At 42.8% G+C, this 27,920-nt stretch overlaps 1 protein-coding gene across 2 annotated transcripts in view; it reads left to right on the top strand.

Annotated features, from left to right (window-relative positions):
* The window catches only part of LOC109900524 (serine/threonine-protein kinase PAK 6), a 40,304-nt gene extending 12,640 nt beyond the window's left edge, over positions 1-27,664 (top strand). For both annotated transcript variants that reach the window (XM_020496181.2, XM_031836895.1), the window contains exons 2-10: positions 2,921-3,054; positions 12,430-12,669; positions 16,809-17,453; positions 17,626-18,105; positions 20,662-20,795; positions 21,343-21,469; positions 21,896-22,021; positions 24,745-24,879; positions 24,956-27,664. In XM_020496181.2, the coding sequence (XP_020351770.1) occupies positions 12,466-12,669; positions 16,809-17,453; positions 17,626-18,105; positions 20,662-20,795; positions 21,343-21,469; positions 21,896-22,021; positions 24,745-24,879; positions 24,956-25,123 (2,019 nt within the window). In that variant the 5' untranslated portion in view covers positions 2,921-3,054; positions 12,430-12,465 and the 3' untranslated portion in view covers positions 25,124-27,664. The remainder of the gene's footprint in view (positions 1-2,920; positions 3,055-12,429; positions 12,670-16,808; positions 17,454-17,625; positions 18,106-20,661; positions 20,796-21,342; positions 21,470-21,895; positions 22,022-24,744; positions 24,880-24,955) is intronic.
* Positions 27,665-27,920: the final 256 nt, after the last annotated feature.

Genomic DNA, 27,920 nt, shown 5'->3' with positions numbered 1-27,920 from the left:
AGGACATGACAGAGGAACAACAGGTGACCTATCTCAAACTCTGTCAGTGGTAACAAGGACATGACAGAGGAACGACAGGTGACCTATCTCAAACTCTGTCAGTTGTGACAAGGACATGAAAAAAAGTTAACAACTTTAACCTTTCAACGTCAATACAGACCCGAGTTTGATCCCGGGCTGTGTCACAGCCGGCCGTGACCAGGAGACCCATGAGGTGGCGCAGAATTGGCCCAGCATCGTCCAGGTTAGGATGTGGCCGGCAGGGATTTACTTGTCCCAGTGCGCTCTATGGACTCCTTGTGGCGGGCCGTGTGCCGGCAAGCTGACTTTGGTCGCCAGCTGGACGGTGTGATGATATAATTTGAGGTATATAATAGCTTGAAATATTATTACTAGTTCATTGCTAATGATATGGTGGGGGGGTCCTTTCCTCTTGTAAATATAATACTACAAGCTATGCGAGTCACTATGAAGTCATTTCCTACATGAATAGTTAGAAGCAGACTCAAACTCGGTCTCAGACTCCATCTTAGTTTGCACCCCCTAGGTGCATGTTTTTTTTTGCCTTAGCATTACACAGCTAATTCAAATAATCAACTCAGGACCGAGTTTGGGAAACCCTGACTTAGATTACTGACTGTGACATGAACACAAAGACCAAGAGATGTCCCAGATCCCCTTGAACCTGTTTGGTCTGTGGAACGCCTGGGTCATGTTCATTAAGCACCAAACAGAGGAAAACCCACTAAACAGGAAGGGACTACCTGAACTTGTCAAGTAAGAAACAGTCTTTTTTTTCATTTTCCATCGCAAGACGTTTGTCTAAGGTGTGTGCCCTAATGAATGCTACCCTGGTATCCTCCAACCAAAATAACTGTGGATGACCTTTCCTGGTGAAATGACATCACCCCCCCCCCCCCCCACCAGTGAGTGGAGACATTACTCAAAACGTCAACAACCATCCCAGGAGCACCTGGCTCACTGTATGTTGTCATGTCAAAGGAACTAGCTTTCATACCAATCCAAAGCTCCGCTGTAGAGACAGATTCTAAGCGGTGAAATTTTTAGCCTATTCATGATCTGAAACTGGAATTATTTGCTGTTTTACTCTTTTGAAGGAGTTGTCATGACAACAACAACTCTGAACCGTGCATCATAACTGGAATCATGAAAAAGCAGACATTCCTCTCTCTCTCTCTCTTCCTCTCTTCCTCTCTCTCTTCCTCTCTCTCTCTCTCTCTCTCTCTCTCTCTCTCTCTCTCTTCCTCTCTCTCTGCCTCTCTCTCTCTCTCTCTCTTTCGCCCTCTCTCTCGCTCTCTCTCTTCCGCCCTCTCTCTCTCTCTCTCTCTCTCTCTCTTCCGCTCTCTCTCTCTCCCTCCCTCTTCCGCTCTCTCTCTCTCCCTCCCTCTCTCTCTCTCTTCCTCTCTCTCTCTCCCACTCTCTCTCTCCCGCCCTCTCTCTTTCTTTCTCTCTCTCTCTCCCCCTCTTTCTCTCTTTCTCTCTTTCTCTCTCTCTCTCTCTCTCTCTCGGTCTCTTCCTCTCTCTTCTGCTTTCCTCTCTTTGGTATATGTGCACCGTATCCTGCAGGCTCCAGTCTCTCTCCAGGATCATCTACCCTGTAGGTTTATGGTCAATTCATTTATTTTGGTGTTTGGTTTCATCCTCTGAAGTGTACTTCCTGCACAATCTGTATTTGTCTACATGATGAGATATTGGCCCAATAAGTCTTATCTTCTACAGTGTGACAATGACTCACCATGAGCGCATACCAAATAGAATTGTATTCCCTATGTATTGCACTACTTAGTAGTGCACTTTGTAGGGAATATGGTGTCATTTGGGCAGTGGTGGGAATAAGTAAGGCATTAGATTCATTAATAGAAAAGTGAAAAGTCACCCAGTAAAATATTATATATATCTAAAACTATTTGGTTTAAAATGTACTTAAGTATCAAAAGTAAATGTAATTGCAAAAAAATATACTTTAAAATGTACTTAAGTATCAAAAGTAAAAAAGTATAAATCATTTCAAATTGCTTATATTAAGCAAACCAGGCACAATTTTAATTTTAAATATACGGATAGCCTGGGGCACACTCCAACACTCAGACATAATTTACAAACAAAGCATTTGTGTTTAGTGAGTCCGCCAGATCAGAGGCAGTGGGGATGACCAGGGATGTTCTCTTGATAAGTGTGTGAATTGGACCATTTTCCTGTCCTGCTAAGCTTTCAAAATGTAACTTTTAGGTGTCAGGAGAAAATGTATGGAGTAAAAAGTACATTATTTTCTATAGGAATGGAGTGAAGTAAAAGTAGAAGTTGTCAAAAAATATAAATAGGTTAAGTACAGGTACCCCAGAAAAAAACTTTTGGTACTTTAAAGTACCACTTAAGTACTTTACACCACTGCATTTGAGACTCATACCATGGCCACTTGGAGAAACAGATGTGTTTTTGCTGTTTGCACATTGAAGTACATCTCCTGAATACTCATAATTGCACATCTTTCTAATAACAATGAAATAGTCAACATATTGTTCATGCAACGAACAGTATGGCATATGTTGTAGGAGATGTATTTATCCTGTTATCATGTGTTGTCTGCATGCCATGCCTGTTAAATCCCAGAAATAATTGGCCCTTGGGGATAAATCAAGTGTAATAAATCGACTTGAACAGGGATCCCATGACACATTATTATCCATTAGCCTCCACTATCTACACTCTGGATCAAGCCAGTTAGAGGAGTGGAAGAGATCCTTCGCAGCGGCAGATGAGCGACACTATTCTAGATCTAATTTCTTGTCTCTCTGTCTCCTCCACCACACCCGCAGATCAAACAGTAGGAGGGATATAAAGCGAGGGAGAGGGAAAGAAAATAACATTTGTTTCATCTAAGCAATTCTTTCCCTTCCAGGTCGAGAATCATTAAGACCCCAGTGGTGGGTTAAGGGTAGACGGACAGACAGACGTTGGACAGAAAGCCCTCGCTCGTCCGGGATTAAAAAGGGACTAAGAGAGGCAGAAGACCCAAGACTACGGTAAAGACAGGTAAGACTCAACACAGCTTCCTCTCTTCTCTAGCCTCCAGAAGACGCTTGTTTCTTGACAATATTTATACTTCAACTGCAGCATGTCCCGAGATCTGTGGCTCATCTGTTTATTATGTGATGTTTGACACCAGATATGGAAACTGTACATTATAATCAATATATTTTATATGAAACATGGAGAATGAGTACATGATAAAATAAGTATTTGTGCTATGAAGTCCTTATGTAGGTAGCTTTGAAATAAAGTTAAGCCATTCATCTCAATTCAAGAATTGAACATTCCATCATTGGAGATAAATTAATGAACCTCCCCTTTTAATTAATATAATTAATTTACTTGAAATGTTGAAATGTTGTCAGTTTCATTCTCAGATGTCCCGCACAGAACTTTTATTCAGAACACTTTGCTCATGAGGGTAGCAGAATCAGTTATGTATAGTGTCATAACATGTTACTGTGACGACCCCTCTGATCTTGTGAATAGTGTGCTTTAATGAGAAGCAACTATGAGAGAGGGCTGAGTGAAGGGACATTAGTGTAGTACGGCCAGTTTAGAGAAAGATTCATGTTGGTAGGAGTACTGAAATACTATTAGAATAAACCCCTGGTTCAGTGGCATGACTGAACCATGACAAAAAATCGAATAATAAATGTTTTGTTGACCATGTTTAGTTGTTGTAACTGTAACCTTGACCTTCGTTCAAAATGTAACCTCTTCTGTACATTCAGTACAGTGCAGTAAGTGAGACTGAGACAACCGTTTAGCTCAGAGTGAATGTGTCATTTCAATATCCCACTTCTCGGGACAGCTCCCTTAGTTTACTTTCCGACCTTAGATAAATATTGACTTACCTACTTTAGTGAGATGTTATGTTGCATCTGCCAACCCTACCTGGACTTGGAGACACACCAACCAGCACTTCTAAGTCATGGACTGTACCACTAAACAACAAAAGAGGGGTGGTGTGACCATTCTAGCCCATGGCAGAGTGATGACAATGTGGGCCTTGAACAGTTGATCAAAGTGTCACATTTTGGCATTTATAAATGCCATTCTTGTCTGCAATTATCAGGTGCAGGGAGCAAACTACATCCCTTCTTTTTGTCAAATCAAATTGTATTTATCACATGCGTCGAATACAGGTGTAGACCTTACCGTGAAATGCGTACTGACAAGCCCTTAAGCAACAATGCAGTTCAAGAAATGGAGTTAAGAAAATATTTACTAAATAAACTAAAGTAAAAAAAATATTTAAAAAATAAAAAGTAACAAGAAAATGACATTACAATATACAGGGGGTACCGGTACCGAGTCAATGTGCAGGGGTACAGGTTACTTTTGGTCATTTTTAAAATGACTATGCATAGATAATGAACAGTGGGTAGCAGCAGTGTAAACACAAAAGTGGAGGGTCAATTTAAAATAGATTGGGTGGCCATTTGATTAATTGTTTAGCAGAGTCTTATGGCTTGGGAGTAGAAGCTGTTGAGTCTTTTGGTCCTAGACTTGGAGCTTCCATAATGCTTGCCGTGCGGTAGCAAAGAGAACAGTCTATGACTTGGGTGACTGGAGTCATTGACAATTTGTTGGGCCTTCCTCTGACATCACCTGGTATAGAGGTCCTGGATGTCAGGAAGCTTGGCCCCCGTGATGTACTGGGCCGTCGCACTACCCTCTGTAGCGCTTTACGGTCAAATGTCGAGCAGTTGCCATACCAGGCAGTGATGCAACTGGTCAGGATGCTCTCGATGGTGCAGCTGTAGAACTTTTTGAGGATCTGGCCTGTTTGAGTCATATAGGTATTATAGACTCGGTTGAAAATGTCAGTAAAGACACTTGCCAGTTTGTCCAAGCATGTAATCCGTCTGGCCCTGCGACCTTGTGAATGTTTATTATTTGTATATATTTTTTTCTACCCAATTTCATGGTATCCAATTGGTACAGTATTGTCCCATCGCTGCAACTCCCAAACAAACTAGGGAGAGTCGAAGGTCGAGAGCCGTGCACCCTCTGAAACACAACCAAGCCGCACTTCTTCTTGACACAATGTCCGGTTAACCCGGAAGCCAGCCGCACCAATGTGTCGGAGGAAACACCATACACCTGACAACCGTGTCAGCGTGCATAGCGCCCGGCCCACCCCAGGAGCTGCTAGTGCACGATGGGAGAAGATCATGCCTGCCGGCCAAACCCTCCCGTGATCCGGACAACGCTGGGCCAATTGTGCGCCGCCCAATGGGTCTCCCGGTCGCGGCCGGCTACGACATAGCCTGGACTAGAACCAGGATCTCTAGTGGCACAGCTAGCACTGCGGCGGGAGGCCGCTTTGTGAATGTTGAACTGTTTAAAGGTCTTGCTCACATCGGCTACAGAGAGCGTGATCACACAGTCGTACGGAACAGCTGGGGCTCTCATGCATGCTCGAAACGGGAATAAAAGGCATTTAGCTCGTCTGGTTGGCTCGCGTCACTGGGCAGCTCGTGGCTGTGTTTCCCTTTTGCAGTCTGTAATAGTTTTCAAGCCCTGCCACATCTCATGAGCATCAGAGCCGGTGTAGTAAGGCATAGCGGGATTTCTTATAAGCGTCCTAATTAGTGTCCCGCTCCTTGAAAGCAGCAGCTCTAGCCTTTCGCTCGGTGCGAATGTTGCTTGTAATCCATGTCGATGCACTTATTGATGAAGCCGGTGACTGAGGTGTTATACTCCTCAATGCCATTGGATGAATCCCGGGAACATATTCCATTCTTTGCTAGCAAAACAGTCTTGAAGCGTAGCATCCGCGTCATCTGACCACTTCCGTATTGAGCGAGTCACTGGTACTTCCTGCTTTAGTTGTTGCTTGAAAGCAGGAATCAGGAGGATAGAATTATAGTCAGATTTACCAAATGGAGGGCGATTGAGAGCTTTGTATTTGTGTCTGTGTGTGGAGTAAAGGTAGTCTAGAGTTTTTGTGAAATGTGAAATGCTGGTAGAAATTAGATAAAACGGATTTAAGTTTGCCAGCATTAAAGTCCCCGGCCACTAGGAGCGCAATGTCAGGATGAGCATTTTCTTGTTTGCTTATGGCCTTATACAGCTCGTTGAGTGCGGTCTTAGTGCTAGCATCGGTTTGTGGTGGTAAATAGATGGCTATGAATAATATAGATATGAACTCTCTTGGTAGATAGTGTGGTCTACAGCTTATCATGAGGTATTCTACCTCAAGACTTCTTTAATATTAGACATTGTGCACCAGCAGTTATTGACAATTAGACATACACGTTCGCCCCTCGTCTTCTCAGAAGTAGCTGCTCTGTCCTGCCGATGCATGGAGAAGCCAGCCAGCTCTATATAATCTGTGTCGTCGTTTAGCCACGTCTCGGTGAAACATAAGATATTACCGTTTTTACTGTCCCGTTGGTAGGATAGTCTTAATCGTAGAATGTCCCGTTTGTTTTCCAATGCTTGCACGTTGGCCAATTATATGGACGGTAGTGGTGGTTTAACCCACCGGTTGGCAAATTATTACAAGGCACCCCGCCCTCCCTCTTTTTCTCCGTCTTTTCTTCATGCAAATGACAGGGATCTGGGCCTTGCCTCGACGAAGCAGTACATCCTTCGCGTCGGACTCATAAAAAAAAATCTTAGTCCAGTTCGAGGTGAGTAATCACTGTTCTGATGTCCAGAAGCTCTTTTCGGTCACAAGAAACAGTAGCAGCAACATGTACAAAATGAGCTACAAACAATGCGAAAAAAATAAACAAAATAGGGCAGTTGGTTAGGAGACCGTAAAACGACAGCCATCCCCTCCAGAGCCATTATCACACCGTCATTTGGGGAAGTAACAATGCCCGAATGATCAATCAATCAATCAAATATATTAATGAAGCCCTTTTTACATCTGCCGATGTCACAAAGTGCTGTACAGAAACCCCGCCTAAAACCCCAAACTGCAAGTAATGCGGATGTAGAAGCTCGGTGGCTAGGAAAAACTCTGTAGAATGGCATTCAGAGCTTTCAGAGTTAGCGACAGCAGGCACGGTAGAGAGAGTGAGTCGAAAACAGCAGGTCCGGGACAAGGTAGCATGTCCGGTGAACAGGTCAGGGTTCTAAAACCGCTGGCAGAACAGCTGAAACTGGAGCAGCAGCACGACCAGGTGGACTTGGGACAGCAAGGAGTCATCAGGCCAGGTAGTCCTGTGGCATGGTCCCAGGGCTCAGGTCCTCCGGGAGAGAGAGAGAGAATTAGAGGGAGCATCCTTAAATTCATACAGGACACCAGATAAGACAGGAGAATTACTCCAGATATAACAGACTGACTCTAGCCCCCCAGCACAAACTATTCCAGCATAGATACTGGAGGCTGAGACAGGAGGAGTCGGGAGACACTGGCCCCGTCCAACGATACCCCTAGACTGGGCCAACTCCGCAAACCACCAACTTACTACCCTGAGACGAGGCTGAGTATAGCCCACGAAGATCTCCCCCACGGCACGAACCTGGACAGGAAGATCACGTTAGTGCCTCAACCCACTCAAGTGACACACCCCTCCCTAGGGACAGCATGGAAGAGCACCAGTAAGCCAGTGACTCAGCCCCTGTAATAGGGTTAGAGGCAGAGAATCCCAGTGGAGTGAGGGGAACCGGCCAGGCAGAGACAGAGTTCACCTTCACACTCCTGGGTCAGAATACACTCAATCATATGACCTATGAGTCTTCAATAAAGTCTGTGTCTCTCACATGGATACATTTTCTTTCTAAAGTATATATTATACTGTATATTATATGTTTCTACAGGTATCTAGATGATATTTGTCTATGTGGATTGGCAAACGGTAAATTCTGGTACTTACAGAGAGTACAACACTGGTAGCAGTTTTGGTTGCTTTTTTCAGTGGAGGTGAAGTTATGCAGTGCCAAGCTGGACATAGAAAGGAAAAGTGACAGTGAAATATTGTTTTGGATTCACAGTGATGAATCAGTGATGAATCAGATATAACAGCAAATCGGCATCTGGGTAATGTCAGATATGCTAATAATCTTGATAATTCATGTCACATGAATGATCACTGTAGATCTGGAGTGTTTTCATTAAGAGCACACAGTACCAAAAACATTTTGCAACAGAAAAACAAGTGTTTCTTATGTCCATTTCGGCTGTTTGCTTCCGTTTGATTTCTAATGAACACACCCCTGATGGGCGGATCTTATGTCTGTCTACTGTACACTTAACATCTTCAGAAAGGTTTTTGTTATGTCACACATACTGTTACCATATCAACTTACTGTTTCCGTCCTTTTGAAAAGGACGATCTTTATGTTACATGTTGTAATCCAGGGATTTGTTTTACTATTTATTGAGAAGTGGAGCAGTCAGGACCAGAACTCCCTGTCTTATAATATGATGTAGAAATAATTAGCTTGATCGTGGTTTCAGAGCCTTTTCAACATTTAGTGAGAAACTGTTGATAGTTTGTTTTTTGGTATGAAGTAGGACATGTAAGTTTCAAAGAAACTTATCGTAGTTTGTTGCACAATCGTTTATGAAAAACATAGCCAGGAAAGTAGGGCCTGTGGTTTGTACAGGTTTACAAGACATACCATTGACTAGTCCTGCGTGCATGCACATGTAAGCTCAACCTTGTGCATACACACGTGGTCAAAACCTTAAAGGCTTCCTGGAAGTGCTAAAGTCATGTCTGTCATTTGAAGAAGCAGTAAACAACTACCAAATTCACATCCTCTCTATACTCTCTGGAGATCAATCCATCTCCACTGGTTAAGACAGCACAGCGTCTTCCCATCCGTTTTTTTCTAGGTTATGACAGGTCGCCTATTGTGTCATTGATGCTGAAATCTTTTCAAACCCTAACTCCTGGGCTAAAAAACACACTCAGTGGAGAATATCCTATGGAAGTGCTTTTTAGTCCAGGAACCAGCTTAATCTGGGTCTGGGGAAAACGGCCTTGAAACCCTAACAGAACAATCACGCTCAGGTGCCCGTCCTAGCAGTGCTTCTTAGTGCAGAAAGTGACAGACAGCTAACAATAGCATGTGTAGTAATGCTGTGGTGGGTGACTGATTATGTAGTGTAGTAATGGCTTAAACGGGACCATTATCGTTGTGCTAACAGAAGGAGATAGAGTTGGGAAGTTGACCCTATAAACTGATCTAAGGCCAGTTTATATTTTCCCTCCTAATCATTAAAGGGGCAATCTGCAGTTTTTACATACAGTTTTGGACTACAATATGGAAGAACCCAACATTTAAACTTGTTTTACTCCATTACCCCTATGACCCCCAATTCAGTCACTTCCTGTAATCGCAGGAAGCTGAAATTCAATGTACAGCCTACTGGGGACACTCTTTAACGGTCCCCTTTCAAGACTGTACGTTCTTCAGAAATGACCGTTCTATAGAGGATGGAAGACAGTGTTTTTGTGTAACTGCAGGGAAAGAATGAAGGACCATGTTGAATATGAAATAAGACACTTTCTGTTTGCCACAGGAAGCTGAACCTTAATACAGGGCATCCCTATATGGTCACAATTTGTTTTTTTTGCAAGGACGGTTCAATCACAGTCAACAGGGGCTTCATTTTTCATGCTTATGAGCTGTAGGTAAGGCTTTTCCATGGAAGAAAAGCCTTGTTCTCTGTGAAGAGTTCATTTCACAGATCTAGGCTTGCGTTCATCGGAAGCGTCTGTTGAACGATCCCGTGTGAATTTTGTTTCTAGCCTCAACTGTTCTACCGATGTCACTCAAAAGCACATTAACTCTAGGCCAGGCTTCAAGTGAGGCCTACCTTTCTACCATGTAGTGGGAGAGGGGGAATTCAACCCTAACCCTAACCCTTGCTTCATCTCCACATCTTTACTCCGAGAGAGAGAGGAGCAAAATCCCAGCAAAATCGCAGTCTACTTGAACAGAGCAATACTCAATCATGAGGCATCAAATCCAAAGGAACTGAATAATATTAAGAAATGCTATATTGAAGGAAATTATTGTGTAAACGTACCGAAAAAACTAAACTTCCTGAACAAAACGGTTCACTTTAATAGTGAAGGTGTAAACTTGGCAGTAGAAAACATAAACAGTATATTTGACCTCTCAGCTTTCCTATCAAATCTAAAAATGAAAAAAAATGAAAATTAACAACAATGACAAATGGTTTGATAAAGAATACAAAAACCTAAGAAATAAATTGAGAAACCTGTCCAACCAAAACCCAGAGACCCAGAAAACTTGAGCCTTCACTGTGTTGTATCACTAAAACAATACAGAAATACACGACAGAAAAAGAAGGAACAGAACGTCAGAAATCAGCTCAATGTCATTGAAGAATCCATAGACTCTAACAAACAGCAACACGAAGGGTAATCTATCCAACATGGAGATGTATGGATAAACCACTTCTCCAATCTTTTATAACAAAGAACAAACAGCAAAAACATTTACATGATCATACAAATCTTAGAACCAACTATTAAATACTACCAGAACCCACTGGATTCTCGAGGTACGTTGAATGAGCTACAGGACGAAATACAAACCCTCCAACCCAAAAAGGCCTGTGGAGTTGATGGTGTCCTAAATGAAATGATAATGATTATACAGACCACAAATTCCAATACTTAATACTTTTTAACATCATCCTCAGCTCTATCATCTTCCCCAATATTTGGAACCAAGGACTGATCACCCCAATCTACAACGAATTGGCGAGGGTACGGGAACAGTCTGCAGCACCCGGCCTCACCCTACTAGAATCTGAATTCAAATGTCTGCTGTTTGCTGATGAGCTGGTGCTTCTTTCCCTAACCAAGGAAGGCCTACATCACCTAGATCTTCTGCACAGATTGTGTCAGACCAGGGCCCTGACAGTAATTCTCAGTAAGACAATAATAATGGTGTTCCAAAAAAGGTCCAGTTGCCAGGACCACAAATATAAATTCCATCTAGACACCGTTGCACTAGAGCACACAAAAAACTATACATACCCTGGCCTAAACATCAGCGCCACAGGTAACTTCCACAAAGCTGTGAGTGATCTGAGAGACAAGGCAAGAAGGGCCTTCTATGCCATCAAAAGGAACATCAAATTCGACATACCAATTAGGATCTGGCTACTTGAATCAGTTATAGAACCCATTGCCCTTTCTGGTTGTGAGGTTTGGGGTCCGCTCACCAACCAAGAATTCACAAAATGGGATAAATACCAAATTGAGACTCTGCATGCAGAATTATGCACAAATATCCTCTATGTACAATGCAAAACACCAAATAATGCAGAGGAGAATTAGGCCGGTACCTGCTAATGATCAAAATCCAGAAAAGAGCCGTTAAATTCTACAACCACCTTAAAGGACAAGATTCCCAAACCTGCCAATAACATAGCTATCACCTACAGAGAGATGAACCTGGAGAAGGGTCCCCTAACAAGCTGGTCCTGGGGCTCTGTTCACAAACAGACCCCACAGGACAGCAACACAATTCCACCCAACCAAATCAAGAGAAATCAAAAAGATAATTACTTGAAACATTGAAAATAATCAACCAAAAACAGAGCCAACTAGAATGCTATTTGGCTCTATTTATGTTTATTTTGTACTTTAACTATTTGCACATCATATGACATTTGAAATGTCTTTATTGTTTTAGAACTTTTGTGAGTGTAATGTTTAATGTACACTTTTTTCTGGTTTATTTCATTTTTGTTTATTATCTATTTCACTTGATTTGCCAATGTTAACACGTTTACCATACCAATAAGAGGTGGGCGAGAGAGAAGAGCGAGTGAGGTGGGCGAGCAAGGTGGGAGTGAGAGAGGGGTGAGAGAGGTGGGAGTGAGAGAGGGTGAGAGGTGGGAGAGAGAGAGGGCGAGAGAGGTGTGAGAGAGAGAGGTGCGAGAGAGGTGGGAGTGAGAGAAGGGCGAGAGAGGTGGGAGAAAGAGAAGGGCGAGCGAGGTGGGAGTGAGAGAGGGGCGAGAGAGAGAGAGAAAAATACATAGATTAGAGGGAGGGGGAAAGAAGGAGAGAGAGAATGGAAGGAGAGAGAGAGAGAGAAAGAAATATAGAGAGAGGAGGGAGAAAGAGATGGAGAGGGAGGGAGGGTGTCATTTCTGTGATGGCTTTGTCTATGCATCCATATTGTGATTACCTTACCTCATTGAATGCAATGTATTCACTTAAGCATCAACCCTGTGACACGCGTCTTTTCCCATTGACTGCAACTTACCAGAGGGTATCTTTCCCTGCATGTCTGCTTGAGCGTGTCACTACCGAAAGAGAGTCTTTGTCAGTGTGTGTGTGTTCTTGATATACTGCCACAATGGCTTTGGCTGAGAAGCTGTTGACGTCGTGTGGTAACAGGGTTCCCCTTTGCTTTCCCCAGCCCTCCTCCTTCCCGGCCCTCACCAGCTGTCTCGTCATGTTCCGGCGGAAAAAGAAGCGGAGGCCGGAGATCTCGGCGCCACAGGACTTTGAGCACCGGGTCCACACGTCATTCGACGCAGTGCAGGGGTGCTTCGTGGGCCTGCCGCCCCAGTGGCAGAGCGTCATCGACATCCTGAGGAGGCCAAAACCAGTGGTGGACCCGTCCCGGATCACCAATGTGGAGCTCAGGCCCAAGAAGGTACAGTGGGGTGCCTCAGGCCCTGTCATTGTTATCATTGTTATTATTAGCATTGTCATAATTATTATCATCATCATTATTATTATTATCGGTATCATTATTATTATTTTCATTATCGTTATCATTATTGTCATTATTATTATCAATAGTATCATTATTATTATAATCATTATTATTATCATCATATTTATATCATTATCATAATTATTATCATTCTCATCATTATTATTATCATTAACAAATTAACTCTAAAGGCAGTGTTCTTTTTTCAACACTCGAAAGTGTTAATTTAACACTGGATTCAGAGGAACTAATATGGGCACTGAAAGTGTTACATTTAAACACCTTCAGAGTTAAATGTACGGAAGTGGATTTGCTGTTGTCAACTACTGTGCATTTGATGTTCAGTTTCACCTGACCCAATTCAAGTAAATAACAATCATGATATCTGCATGCTTCTGTTTATTCAGTGTGTTTCACCTGACCCAATACAAGTAAATAACAATCATGATATCTGCATGCTTGTTACGGTTTTCTTCCGTCAAAGGAGAGGAGGACCAAAATGCAGCGTGGTTATTTCGATTCATGTTTAATAAAAGAATAAACACGAACAATACAAAACAAGAACCGTGAAAACCTAAACACCTGCCTCTGATTGAGAACCACTCCAGACAGCCATAGACTTTTCTAGATAACCCCACTATACCACAATCCCGATACCTACAACAACAAAAAACAAGACAAAACACACCACATAAATAACCCATGTCACACCCTGGCCTGACCAAAATAATAAAGAAAACACAGAATACTAAGGCCAGGGCGTGACATTGCTTCTGTGTATTCAGTGTGTTTCATGCAAATACTTTATTATACAGGATTCAGATAAATACCTGTGTGTCTTTATACGTGCTGTATATGAAAGCGTTGGTAAAAATACACACCTGTTTTAGTGACACCAGGACATGCATAGGACATACTGAATGACGGGTTTATTTGTTTTTTTTTAGTACACAGTTAGAGGAAGTGTTTGGTAAAGCGCTTAATGAACCAACTTTTTGGTGATACTCTTTCGAGGCAACATTCTCCCTATGTCAGTATGTTGATCTTTTAGGTCATATTTAATCCTGTGACAAAAAGAGAATCTTAGCTTAGTTTACACCTTGCATGACACACGGACATGTCATCCATGGTGCGTTAACGTAAATTGCAACAACAACAGAAACCTGTGAGAAAAACCCTGAGGATAAAGGTTGGTTACCTCATGTGCCTGTTGTATCCTCACCACTTCCCCAGGTATTGGCACAAATTACCCTTTTTACGGCACGTTTTGAGTGATACATTGTCCTTGTGTTTAAAAAGTAACCGCACACCAAAAAAGTCCCTCAAGAAAATAATACAATTGTTATGGGTATGTTCAAAATGTGAAAGTTGATCTGTTCATGATCTTCAATCATTGCAAACAGGATGGTATACTAGAATGGTGTATACACAAACATGCTTTAGGGGGATATTGGTATTGAACAGATTGAATATAGCAAATCATGTAATGAGATGAAATTAAGTTAATAGATAGTAGGTAAGTACCAATACTTGCAGCATGTAAATGAATCAAGGAGCCCTTTTAACTCAACAACACACACACTGATTTTGTGTCAGTCCTACATTTAACGTAACTCATCAATGAACGTATTCTTGCAAAAAATTAACCTGTGCATTCAAACTAAGTGAAACTTGTTTGTGACTAACTAAACCAATATACTGTCAAAACTCAAAAACTTGATTCATTGTGTAATACTGGACAGAGATGTTTAACTTTAAAAAAATAATAATAATTAAACTATCATGACCACACACACATCATTGACCAGTAGAGCACAGTTTAGGCCTACCATAACCAACCTTTGTTCTTACCTTCTATTTGCACTAATTTGTTTATGGAACCATTCCCAGCAATCTCAAGGCACTTTTATCAAGCTTTGTGTTGGGTGCAACTGTTTACACACAGGGCTCTATTTTCACGCACCATTTAGGCCTGACCTGGTTTCAAGGTACACAACAGGAGCAAGGAAAATAGTTTGAGATACAGTGTCACACTCTTAGACCGCCTATATATTGTTAGTTTGTAAACACTCCATTTCAGACTGGAATTCTTGCTTTTAAATATATACTTAGGGTATTTTCACGCGTTTTATTTAGCGAGGGAGTAAATCAGAGGTGATACAGGAGGGTGGGGGAAAACAGACTGAAGGGTTAGGAGTGGGAATTGAACCCCGGTCTCCGATAGAGAGAGGATTATACATGTGTCTACGCCAGGAGAGTTACCACTAGACCACGGGCTCTGCCAACTGGATTTTTACGTGCAGACTGGATGTCTATTGATATACTCGAGGAGGGGATTCAAAGAAGAGATAATGGTGATACTCTTGAAGTTAATTTTGTACTAAACTGTCTCACAGACTTTTAACACGAGCAGTGTTCAGTCATGCCTTGTAATTCATTAGCCGAGAGGCTGTCAAGAACATGCTCCTGACCCTGATAGCTAACCCATCATCATCATCATCATCTCGCTCCCTCTATTTTTCTCTCCTACTTTCTCGCTCTCTCTGCTGTTCATTAGAAAGATAATTGGGGGCTCCTGTCATTGACTAAGGGACTGTACGTTATTTATAATGAGGGATACGTAAAGAAAAATAGGCTTCTGTGAAAGGAAAATGGATGCCCCCCCTTCAGTGAAATATATTTTTTACCTTAAAAAAAACAAGTGAATCTCCCCTATACCCCAAATAATAATACAATTATTACAATTCGAGCCCTGGTTTTAACTTAACACACCGAGCCCTTCACTGACACTGAGATATGCACAATGACTGAAGGAATTGCCTGACAAAATCTATGGATAGTAGACTATAATTTAGTCTGTCAAACAGGTAGGCATACCTCTTATTTCTGGAATAGGAAGAAATAGGCTCTGACACAAAGCCCTCGTTGTTAGTAGCCTAAAGTAAAATTGAAATGAAAAGTGTTAAAATGAATCAGCCTACTTTCAGCACCCGTGCGCTGTGCATCTTTGCGGTTGCCGCTTCATAGTAATGTAAGTTAAGTAAATTACTGAAATATGGCTTATTGTGAGGCCAATAACTCTGATAAATAGCTTCATTATGGGCAATGAAACGTACTGATTTTATTTAAATCAATTATAGCAGTAGCAAGATTACCTTCGGTCCTCCTTCTCATCTTCACACTCTCCCTCTCAAACTTAAAAGGACATCAGTAGGCCTAGTCCGCATGCAGAGATATTGCATTTTTTGGGACAAAATCAAACAATAATTTTTGGAGGAAGCCTTTGACTTGCCTCCTGAAGTGCCACTGTACACAGCACAGTTATTGATTAGGCAGCACAATAGGGTCTACATCAGCAAGAGCAGGGCAGGCCAGGGCCCATGATTGGGAATGCCTATCCATGGCAGTGTGTAATGCAGTGTAGCCTAGTTTTATGTACACCATCTCAGCAGCGCAAAAACCTGGTAAGGAGGTTCATTTTCTTAGAAACATAGCTCTGCCCTGTGCTTCTCCCAGCATGCTCTTCATATAGCCTATAGTATAGGTTATGAATAATTTAATTAAGACTACACTCGGCACACTTGATATTGAGCACCCAGCAGCGAATCAGGGATGAGGGGCAGCATCAGGCACACACCGAGATATTATAATTGAGATATTATGATTGAAATTAAAAAAGGATGACCCTCCCCCATTTTCCTCCGGGTAACAATTGCGTAAATTTAGACCGATCCCTAAGTGGTCTGTCTTTGCAGTTGGTATTTTGAAGACTGGGGCCTGAGAGTTGAACTATGACCTCTGGGCGAGACCAGTGGTAAGAACACTTTGTGTACTGTAGGAGAGGTTGAAATATCCCTGACCTCTGACCTGAGGCAAGTCTGTTTTGCACAGAGAGGGATAGGAATGGATAAAATCAGTATAGGTCTCTTTTTTACACAGCGCTTCTAAAGAGATTATTAACAATTTATATCATTTCTAATTATCAGCCAGCCCATGAAATAGGGCCCTGGTTGTGCCTACCATGTTCCAGAACCAATATTGGCTGTTTTTGTTCATGTCCAATTTCTCCCTTTCAGACCATTTGTAGGGGGAGTTTCATAGGACACGGAGACTACATCTCCCACGTTATCTCAGAGATGACTCGTCTTACCGTCACCAGTTCCAACTCGCTCCGGAAGAGCAGTCCTTCGGCGCGGCAACGTGCACGCTCCATGGGGCGTCTGGGCGAGCTCGTCGAAGGGGACACGTATCAGTATGAGGAGCTGGGCCAAGAGAAGCGTGATAACGGCGGTAACAGCTACTGGCAGGTACAAAGCGAGAGGGGCAGCCCCAAACTGGCTCTTAGGAAAACATCCACCCTCCAGCCCAATGGGGTACTGCCTCGGGCAAAGTCGACGCATGAGATGAGCACGGCAGCTGGGGATAAACCTGCATCTCTGCCGAAGGGGCCAGTCCCCACGCCCCCTAGAGGCGGCGGCACAGGTCATTATACACGTAGCGAATGGTCCGGACTTATAAATCGGCCGGGACAACAGATGGGGATGCCGCAAAAGGGCAAGGTAGCCAATCAGAGGCCGGCATCCTGCTATAACCTGCAGACCCTGCAGACGCAGCAGCAGGTCAACATGAGGGTCAAGCCTGGGGTCAATCACCTGCCGGACCTTCTGACCTCCTCCAAGGATACTTCTCCTCAGAGACCCCACTCATCCTGTGACCTGAAGGTAAAGCCTCTTTCGTTTCCATTTAGCATTGACATGTTGAAGCTGTGTCTTGTTGGAAGGAAACATTGTGGTCACCTCAAGATTGGAGTTGCCTACACCTGTCATTGCAGATCACCTGTATTTCTAGTTTGTCGAAGGCCTATGCTAAAATATCTTTCCTGTCATCTCCCAGATGAATTCATTAGGGCCCTCGGCCATGTCCTTACCCAATGGCACCAGCAGCCTGATCGCAGGCCGAGGGCGAACCCACAGACCCTCACGCTCCTCCTCCAGCTACACCATTGGATTGTTATCACCCATAGTTCAGGGGGCTACCATGCCCCTACTCCCCAAACAGGACAGCCCATCCCAGCCCCGGCCTTCTCCCACGGGCTCCCCGGCCACCAGCTCAACAGGAACGGCCCAGCAGCAACAGCCCAAGCTCGGGCCAGAGCCTGAGCCGGCCAAAGTGACCCATGAGCAGTTCAAGGCAGCCCTGCAGATGGTAGTGGACAAGGGTGACCCGCGCACCTCCCTGGAGAACTTTGTGAAGATCGGGGAGGGCTCCACGGGGGTCGTGTGCATTGCCCGCGAGAGGCATAGCGGTCGGCAGGTGGCAGTGAAGATGATGGATCTCCGTAAGCAGCAGCGCAGAGAGCTGCTCTTTAACGAGGTATGCAGTATGTTAATGGGAGGTAAACGGTCAGAATTGGACTGTAAGAAAGGCTGAACTATGTTAGTATATCATTATGTTGTGGGTTCCTATCTGGCCTGAAGGACTAAAACAAGATATGAAACAGCATGCCTCTAATGGTTTAGGGCAGAACAGAGGACTTTATTGTATAGTGAGTTGCACTTAATGACATGTAAACCTCACTACACAACAGTTTCTTGGAATTTGAGCATTCTGTTCAATGAATAAATGCATGTCTAGTCTGAAAGGTAGATAGACACGGACTTTCTCCCAATGAGCTTGAAAAGCTACCTTTAGATATCATCTGTCTGTCAAGATTGCTTATCTACATGGATAGATTACTTACAGTTGAAGTCGGAAGTTTATATACACCTTAGCCAAATACATTTAAACTCAGTTTTTCACAATTCCTGACATTTAATTCTAGTAAAAAATTCCCTGTCTTAGGTCAGTTAGGATCACCACTTTATTTTAAGAATGTGAAATGTCAGAATAATAGTAGAGAGAATTATTTATTTCGGCTTTTATTTCTTTCATCACATTCCCAGTGGGTCAGAAGTTTACATACACTCAATTAGTATTTGGTAGCATTGCCTTTAAATTGTTTAACTTGGGTCAAACGTTTCGGGTAGCCTTCCACAAGCTTCCCACAATCAGTTGGGTGAATTTTGGCCCATCCCCCCTGACAGAGCTGGTGTAACGGAGTCAGGTTTGTAGGCCTCCTTGCTCGCACATGCTTTTTCAGTTCTGCCAACATATTTTCTACAGGATTGAGGTCAGGCCTTTGTGTTGGCCACTCCAATACCTTGACTTTGTTGTCCTTAAGCCATTTTGCCACAACTTTGGAAGTATGCTTGGGGCCATTGTCCATTTGGAAGACCCATTTGCGACCAAGCTTTAACTTCCTGACTGACGTCTTCAGATTTTGCTTCAATATATCCACGTAATTTTACTCCCTCATGATGCCATCTATTTTGTGAAGCGCACCAGTCCCTCATTCAGCAAAGCCGCCCCACAACATGATGCTGCCACCCTAGTGCTTCACAACTGGGATGGTGTTCTTCGGCTTGCAAGCAGAATTTTTCTACCACTCCACAAATTTCTTCTTAACAAACTATAGTTTTGGCAAGTCGGTTAGGACATCCACTTTGTGCATGATACAAGTAATCTTTTCAACAATTGTTTACAGACAGATTATTTCACTTATAATTCACTGTATGACAATTCCAGTGGGTCAGAAGTTTACCTACACTAAGTCGACTGTGCCTTTAAAGCCAATTGACATCATTTGAGTCAATTGGAGGTGTACCTGTGGATGTATTTCAAGGCCTACCTTCAAACTCAGTGCCTCTTTGCTTGACATCATGGGAAAATCAAGAGAAATCAGCCAAGACCGCAGAAAAAAAAGTAGACGCGTTCTGTCTCCTAGAGATGAATGTACATTGATGCGAAAAGTGCAAATCAATCCCAGAACTACAGCAAAGGACCTTGTGAAGATGCTGGAGGAAACAGGTACAAAAGTATCTATATTCACAGTAAAATGAGTCCTATATCGACATAACCTGAAAGGTCACTCAGCAAGGAAGAAGCCACTGCTCCAAAACCGACATAAAAAAGCCAAACTACGGTTTGCAACTGCACATGGGGACAAAGATCATACTTTTTCTTTTCAGAAATGTTTTCTGGTCTGATGAAACAAAAATAGAACATTTTGGCCATAATGACCATTGTTATATTTGGAGGGAAAAGGGGAGGCTTGCAAGCCAAAGAACATCATCCCAACCATGAAGCACGGGGGTGGCAGCATCATGTTGTGGGGGTGCTTTGCTGCAGGAGGGACTGGTGCACCTCACAAAATAGATGGCATCATGAGGGAGTAAAATGATGTGGAAATAGTGAAGCAACATCTCAAAACATCAGTCAGGAAGTTAAAGCTTGGTCGCAAATGGGTCTTCCAAATGGACAATGACCCCAAACATACTTCCAAAGTTGTGGAAAAATGGCATAAGGACAACAAAGTCAAGGTATTGGAGTGGCCATCACAAAGGCCTGACCTCTTTCCTAGAAAATGTGTTGGCAGAACTGAAAAAGTGTGTGCGAGCAAGGAGGCCTATAAACCTGACTCAGTTACACCAGCTCTGTCAGGAGGAATGGGCCAAAATTCACCCAACTTATTGTGTGAAGGTTGTGGAAGGCTACCTGAAACATTTGACCCAAGTTAAACAATTTAAAGGCAATGCTACCAAATACTAACTGAGTGTATGTAAACTTCTGACCCACTGGGAATGCGATGAAAGAAATAAAAGCTTAAATAAATAATTCTCTCATCTATTATTCTGACATTTCACATTCTTAAAATAAAGTGGTGATCCTAACTGACCTAATACAGGGAATTTTTACTAGGATTAAATGTAAGGAATTGTGAAGAACTGAGTTTAAATGTATTTGGCTAAAGTGTATGTAAAGTTCCGACTTCAACTGTATGGACATAATAGCCCCCTAAGCACCTCTTCTTATGTACATTTGTAACCATAGGTGGTGATCATGAGGGACTACCGGCACAACAACGTTGTGGAGATGTACAGGAGTGCCCTGGTGGAAGAGGAGCTGTGGGTTATCATGGAGTACCTGCAGGGTGGCGCTCTAACCAACGTCGTGTCTGAAACCAGGTAAAGGGTCTGTCAATAAGAGGAGCAATGTTGTGAAGCTTAAAACACAGAATACTTCCTAGCAACAGTGATGTTCATTAATCATATTATATAAATTAATAATACTTTTCAGAATCCCATGACAATGTACACAAACCAAACCCTTTGGGTAGAATGAGATGAGTAATAGTTTGCTTTGGGAAAATCCCATTTGGTCAAGAAGTTATGTCAAGTAACTGTATTGCCACCCACTCCTGCATACCTTCTTTTGTGTTAAAGGAGAAATGTAATTGTTATAATTGCCAAAATAAAGGAGGGTCTAACAATAACACAAGTTGGCACGTGTTGCAACAAGATTCCTCTGTAATTCCCTACTACGTTTTGGTCCACTGGAGAACAGTACAATGTTGATCTGACATAACAAAAGAAGAGTACGATTCACATGATGCTAATGCTAACATGATTCACCTGATGGATGTTGTGTCAAAGACAAAAAACTACAATTTTATATCAAAGGCTGACTAGAATGTTGGATAACAAGTTTAAGTTGCATGTCATTTCATACCAGGCTGAATGAAGAGCAGATAGCCACCGTGTGCGAGGCTGTGCTACAGGCGTTAGCCTATCTCCATTCCCAGGGAGTTATCCACCGTGACATCAAGAGTGACTCTATACTGCTCACGCTGGATGGGAGGGTAAGTGCGGCCACATCCAGAAATAATTTATACCTGGTCTCTAACCTCAGAACACTTTACAAAATATTGCGCTAGCTAACTGTATGCACTCCTGGGGGCAGGAGTGGCCGGGTTTGAACTAACAAAATTAGGGCAGAAAACGTCTCCAAAAGCCCTTATCCCGCAACTTTACCTATCTATCCCCTAATTACCAACCCACCCCTACAGATAAACCTCTAGAACTCTCAATCACTGAAGACCAAATCTTAAATTGTGATAATGCAAATTGTATTGATATCAATGGCATAAAGTTCAAGCTAAAGCTAAATTTAAAGCTAAGATGAGCATGTTGGAATTTGGCCCTTTCAGTAATTTGTAATGTATCCAATCATTTTTATGGCCTTTTATTCATTTATTTTGTATTTTTTTATTGTATTATTTTCCTAGATCAAGCTGTCAGACTTTGGATTCTGTGCTCAGATCAGCAAAGACATCCCCAAAAGGAAGTCCTTGGTTGGAACACCGTACTGGATGGCTCCAGAGGTTGTGTCAAAGACCCCCTATGGAACTCAGGTAACAGAACAACCAACCAAAATTGTGGTTGTTTGACTGGTAGAAGGTTGTCTCATTCTACAATATGAACAGAGTATCTGAAACACTGATGTGTCCCTCAAACACATCCAGTGACCTCCACAAGTTTAGGGACAGTGACAATTGTGTTGTTGTTTTGGCAGCTTTAGTTGAAGGATATTGTGATCCATATCGGGTGAACCGTTTAGAAATTACAGCACTTTTTTTGTACATAATCCCCCCATTTTAGGGGACCAAATGTTTTGGTACAAATTCACTACTGTGTATTAAAGTAGTCAAACGTTTCGTATTTGGTCCCATATTCCTAGCACACAATGACTACATAGAGCTTGTGCACTACAGACCCTGCTTTGATTCGAGGCTGTATCACAACCGGCCATGATTGGGAGTCCCATAGGGCGGCGCACAATTGGCCCAGCGTCGTTAGGGTTTGGCCGGGGTAAGCTGTCATTGTAAATAAGTATTTGTTCCTAAATAAAGGTTCAATTTAAAAAATTTAAAAACACAAGTTAATTTGTACCGATACTTTTGGGGGACTGTATACAACAACAAAAACAAAATCTAAACTGTTCACCCGAAATGGGTAAAAATACCCTCATATTAAATATGACAGTCTGCACTTTAACCTCATAGTCATTGTATCATTTAAAATCTAAAGTGCTGCGGTACAGGGCCAAAACAACCAAAAATGTGTCACTGTCCCAATATTTTTGGAGCTCACTGTATGTTTTGACCTTATTGTTTTGCACATTGTGTTATATTCACACACACACACACACACACACACACACACACACACACACACACACACACACACGCACACGCGCACACACACACACACACACACACACACACACACACACATACACACACACACACACACACACGCACACACAAAGCACACACATGATCCTGTTACTGTTGCCTACACCTCTCCTTCACCACTTCAGGCCGGATACTCCTTGCACTAGATAATACTGCCTAAAACAGACAGGCAGGATTATCTGTTACCCACCGAGGTATTTTCTTATCGGGATTCAACAGAGATGGAGGGACCTTTTTCCATCCTTAAGTGTGTGTTTGATGTGAGAGAAAGACAGTGTGTGTACTGTCACTGAATGTGTGTGATAGTGTGTGATGTTCAATGAATGCTTGTACAGGATATGACATGGATGAACGTGCCGTTTCTATGGGTGTGTGTGTCAGTGGCGATGAGTGCCGTTTAAAATGAGTGAGGAGGATTTTTTTTTTTTCATGAGCATGGCCTATTACAGCATATTGGATGACTGTCATTCACATTCCATTAACCCAGTTCAATGTAACATCGATAGGTTTAGGCTACTACATGATACTCTATGTTCCCTGTACCCATCATGAGGTTGCTACAACCTAGCCTATGAATTAAAGTTTACAATGCAGTTGCACACAGGTCGAGAGACACATCTAGCTGATATAGGATGTAATCATTAGTCCAACAGTCGCAAACGAGAGTTTCTATTGGACAAATTCAAGTATGTTTATCCCCGTTTTGTTCCATTTGTTCCCGTTTAAGAAACGTTTTTCAACAGAATCCACGGAATGAATACACCCCTGACCACTCGTAAACACAGCCACTTTGTATTCCTTCTCACATCCATGCGGTCACCTCTCACCTCTCCCCTTCGCTTGAGGACTTCAATGCACAACACATCAGCTATTTATTCATTTATTTTACCTTTATTTAACCAAGTAGGCAAGTTGAGAACAAGTTCTCATTTACAATTGCGATCAGCTATATGTGACCAGGCAACAAAAAAAAACTTTCCAAGCCAAACCACTACACACAGCCTACATCGTTGTCACCATATTAGATGAAGTAACGTCATAATCAGCATATTGTCATAATCATTGCTAATAGAACTAATGTGTTAGTAAACCCACTACAATCCTGCAGTAACCTTACAGTGTACAGTCAGTAAGCAGTTTAGCAGTTACACCGGTGGGCCACGGTGGCAATAGATTAATAAAACCAAAAGCTTCACTTGACTTGGAAGAGTTCCAGTGTTGTGTTGGCTAGTCATAACCAGATAGCTAACATAACATCCCTGTGTTTGAGCAGGGTGTATCAGTCAGCTACACTAGCTAGCTGCATTTGCTAGCTAAGAAAGTGTATTTTTTTCAGTTTCAATCTGTTTCTATATATATATTTCTCTCTTGCATCTCCTTCATTTTGGAAGAAATTAATTTGTTCAAAATGGTTCAACTATTGTCTTTCTCTCTCTGAGTCAACTACTCACCACATGAGAACCATGAGTCTCCTAGGTTTTGTATTGAAGTCAATATACCCAGAGGAGGACAGATGCTAGATGTCCTCTGGCTACACCATGGTGCTACTCTACAGAGTGCTGTTGAGGCTACTGTAGACCTTCTTTGCAAAATATAATAATTTTATCAATCATTTGATGACTTGATAATATTTAGTAGAGTTTTATCTAAAAATGATTACTGTTTTAAATGTTTTACCGTTTTTATTTTTATTAAATTAACTGAGGAGGATGGTCCTCCCCTTCCTCCTCTACTGAGGAGCCTCTACTGGTGAGCTTCTAATGGTGTGTGTTTATGTTCCTGTGTCAGTCAGGTGGATGGAAGGTCTCTGGATATGCTGTTAGAGGGTACGTGAGGCTCTGTGTGTGTTAATTATTGTAAATGTCTCTGATGTCTGGCAGGTGGATGTGTGGTCCCTGGGTATCATGGTGGTAGAGATGGTGGATGGAGAGCCTCCGTACTTCAGCGACACACCAGTGGCAGCTATGAAGAAACTGAGGGACGAGCCGCCACCCACAGTCAGGAATACACAGAAGGTGAAATAGATATAGATACATACCACACACACACTCACACTAACACACTACTCACACCCCATCTCTCTCTCTGTAGATCTCCCCTGTGTTGAAGGACTTCCTGGATCGTATGCTAACACGGGACCCCCAGGAGCGGGCTACCGCTAGCGACCTGCTGGAGCACCCCTTCCTGCTGCAGTGTGGCTCGCGGCAGTGCCTGGTGCCCCTAGTGGAACGATACCGTAAGCGCATGTCCCGCTGCTGACTCGCCCAAACACACAGGATCCATGGTGGCCGAAGAATGGGCTGATCCCCTGACATCTGACCCTGGGTTAATTAACAGGCGAACTTTCGCTCCATCCACTGCATTTGTATTGAGTCTCAATACCCACTACAGGAAGTGGATATACTGTCACTCGGTGTGTGGATGGATAGATATGGAGTCGATCAGAAACGCCTCTCTCTCTTTATCTTGTCCCTTTTTATTTGCTCCTATTCTCTGGAATCCCTTCAGATCCACAGGAGCGTCCTTGCTCCCTTGTTGGGCAGTGTAGGGCAGGATGGAATTGGATATCTGAGTTTAAGGATTTGTTAATTAATTCTATGCAAAAAGTGCAACAAGCCCCAATGCAGAATTGCAGTGACCTGAATCTTCTGTACTGATCATCTCCACCATCGCTGTCCAATTTGTCCGACTGACTTTGAAATGTAACAATTACGACTGACTTTGGTACTATACTTGTTTGGTAATTCGTTCTGGAAAACAAATGAATGACCCGACCCTTTCTACCAGATCACATAGTGGTACCCCTGGACTTGATCAGGGGATGATCTACAAAGTTGTCCCAAGGAGAAGCTTTGTTTTGGTATTGCTGGAGAAACATGTTTTTATAGAATTTCAAAATGGATAAAGTATTTCGGGATATTGCAGATATGAATGTGAGTAGTATAGTAAAGAGTAAGACTATACTGAGTATAGTCAATGTTCTATTGTGGGACAGGTATACCTGGAAAAACACTATTTTAATCAGAACCGATCACCTGTATTTAAAGTATAAAAACGGATCCGCCATACTTTGGTTAAACATGTTTTTGACAAAATAGGCATGCAATATATTGAAATGAAATAAAATGCGGACATGAGGTAGTTCAAAATCTCAAGACCGGATTGTTTTGTAGCCTACTGCTGTACCCCTGTTAGCTGACTAGCCTACTGATGTACCCCTGTTAGCTGACTAGGCTACTGCTGTACCCCTGTTAGCTGACTAGGCTACTGCTGTACCCCTGTTAGCTGACTAGCCTACTGATGTACCCCTGTTAGCTGACTAGGCTACTGCTGTACCCCTGTTAGCTGACTAGCCTACTGATGTACCCCTGTTAGCTGACTAGCCTACTGATGTACCCCTGTTAGCTGACTAGCCTACTGCTGTACCCTTGTTAGCTGACTAGCCTACTGCTGTACCCTTGTTAGCTGACTAGCCTACTGATGTACCCCTGTTAGCTGACTAGCCTACTGATGTACCCCTGTTAGCTGACTAGGCTACTGATGTACCCCTGTTAGCTGACTAGGCTACTGATGTACCCCTGTTAGCTGACTAGCCTACTGATGTACCCCTGTTAGCTGACTAGCCTACTGCTGTACCCTTGTTAGCTGACTAGCCTACTGCTGTACCCTTGTTAGCTGACTAGCCTACTGATGTACCCCTGTTAGCTGACTAGCCTACTGATGTACCCCTGTTAGCTGACTAGGCTACTGATGTACCCCTGTTAGCTGACTAGGCTACTGATGTACCCCTGTTAGCTGACTAGGCTACTGATGTACCCCTGTTAGCTGACTAGCCTACTGATGTACCCCTGTTAGCTGACTAGCCTACTGCTGTACCCCTGTTAGCTGACTAGCCTACTGATGTGCCCCTGTTAGCTGACTAGGCTACTGCTGTACCCCTGTTAGCTGACTAGCCTACTGATGTACCCCTGTTAGCTGACTAGGCCACTGATGTACCCCTGTTAGCTGACTAGCCTACTGATGTACCCCTGTTAGCTGACTAGGCTACTGATATACCCCTGTTAGCTGACTAGGCTACTGATGTACCCCTGTTAGCTGACTAGGCTACTGATGTGCCCCTGTTAGCTGACTAGGCTTCTGATGTACCCCTGTTAGCTGACTAGGCTTCTGATGTACCCCTGTTAGCTGACTAGGCTACTGATGTACCCCTGTTAGCTGACTAGACTACTGATGTACCCCTGTTAGCTGACTAGGCTACTGATGTACCCCTGTTAGCTGACTAGGCCACTGATGTACCCCTGTTAGCTGACTAGCCTACTGATGTACCCCTGTTAGCTGACTAGGCTACTGATATACCCCTGTTAGCTGACTAGGCTACTGATGTACCCCTGTTAGCTGACTAGGCTACTGATGTGCCCCTGTTAGCTGACTAGGCTTCTGATGTACCCCTGTTAGCTGACTAGGCTACTGATGTACCCCTGTTAGCTGACTAGACTACTGATGTACCCCTGTTAGCTGACTAGGCTACTGATGTACCCCTGTTAGCTGACTAGCCTACTGTACTGTTTGCCAACACTGAATATCTATGTACTGTCGCTTTCTTATGTCAACACCCATTTTCACATGCATTTTTGTCCTTCTCAGAATGTTCTGTATCTGACCCTGTACAGCATATATATTTTTCATACACTTCAAAAATGTGACTTCACTTTGCACGTAAGTACTTGGTAAGTACTGGTAAAGGACAAAACCTATGAAGGTACTTCTTTACATTTTTTAAAATAAATATCTGTGAACAAATGCTGTACTTTTGTTGCAAATATCATATTGATTATGATTTAAATACAGTTTATAGGCCTACAACATGATATAAGTATGCTGTTGAATCTGCATAAGAGCCTCTGTTAAATGATCAAATACATATACAAGTCATTGCCATTCAGGTGAGATCATCGATGTCCTAACTATTCACAGGATACCCAGGATTTCTTTCATTTTGAAAAAAAAATGTATCATGTGTTTTGTGACCGAGCTTTCTGTGACCATCATTATGGCA

This window comes from Oncorhynchus kisutch, linkage group LG12 (assembly GCF_002021735.2).
Source record: "Oncorhynchus kisutch isolate 150728-3 linkage group LG12, Okis_V2, whole genome shotgun sequence".
Lineage (NCBI taxonomy): Eukaryota > Metazoa > Chordata > Actinopteri > Salmoniformes > Salmonidae > Oncorhynchus > Oncorhynchus kisutch.
The sequence above is the reverse complement of the archived record's forward strand: the minus strand, read 5'-3'. Positions and strand labels throughout refer to the sequence as shown.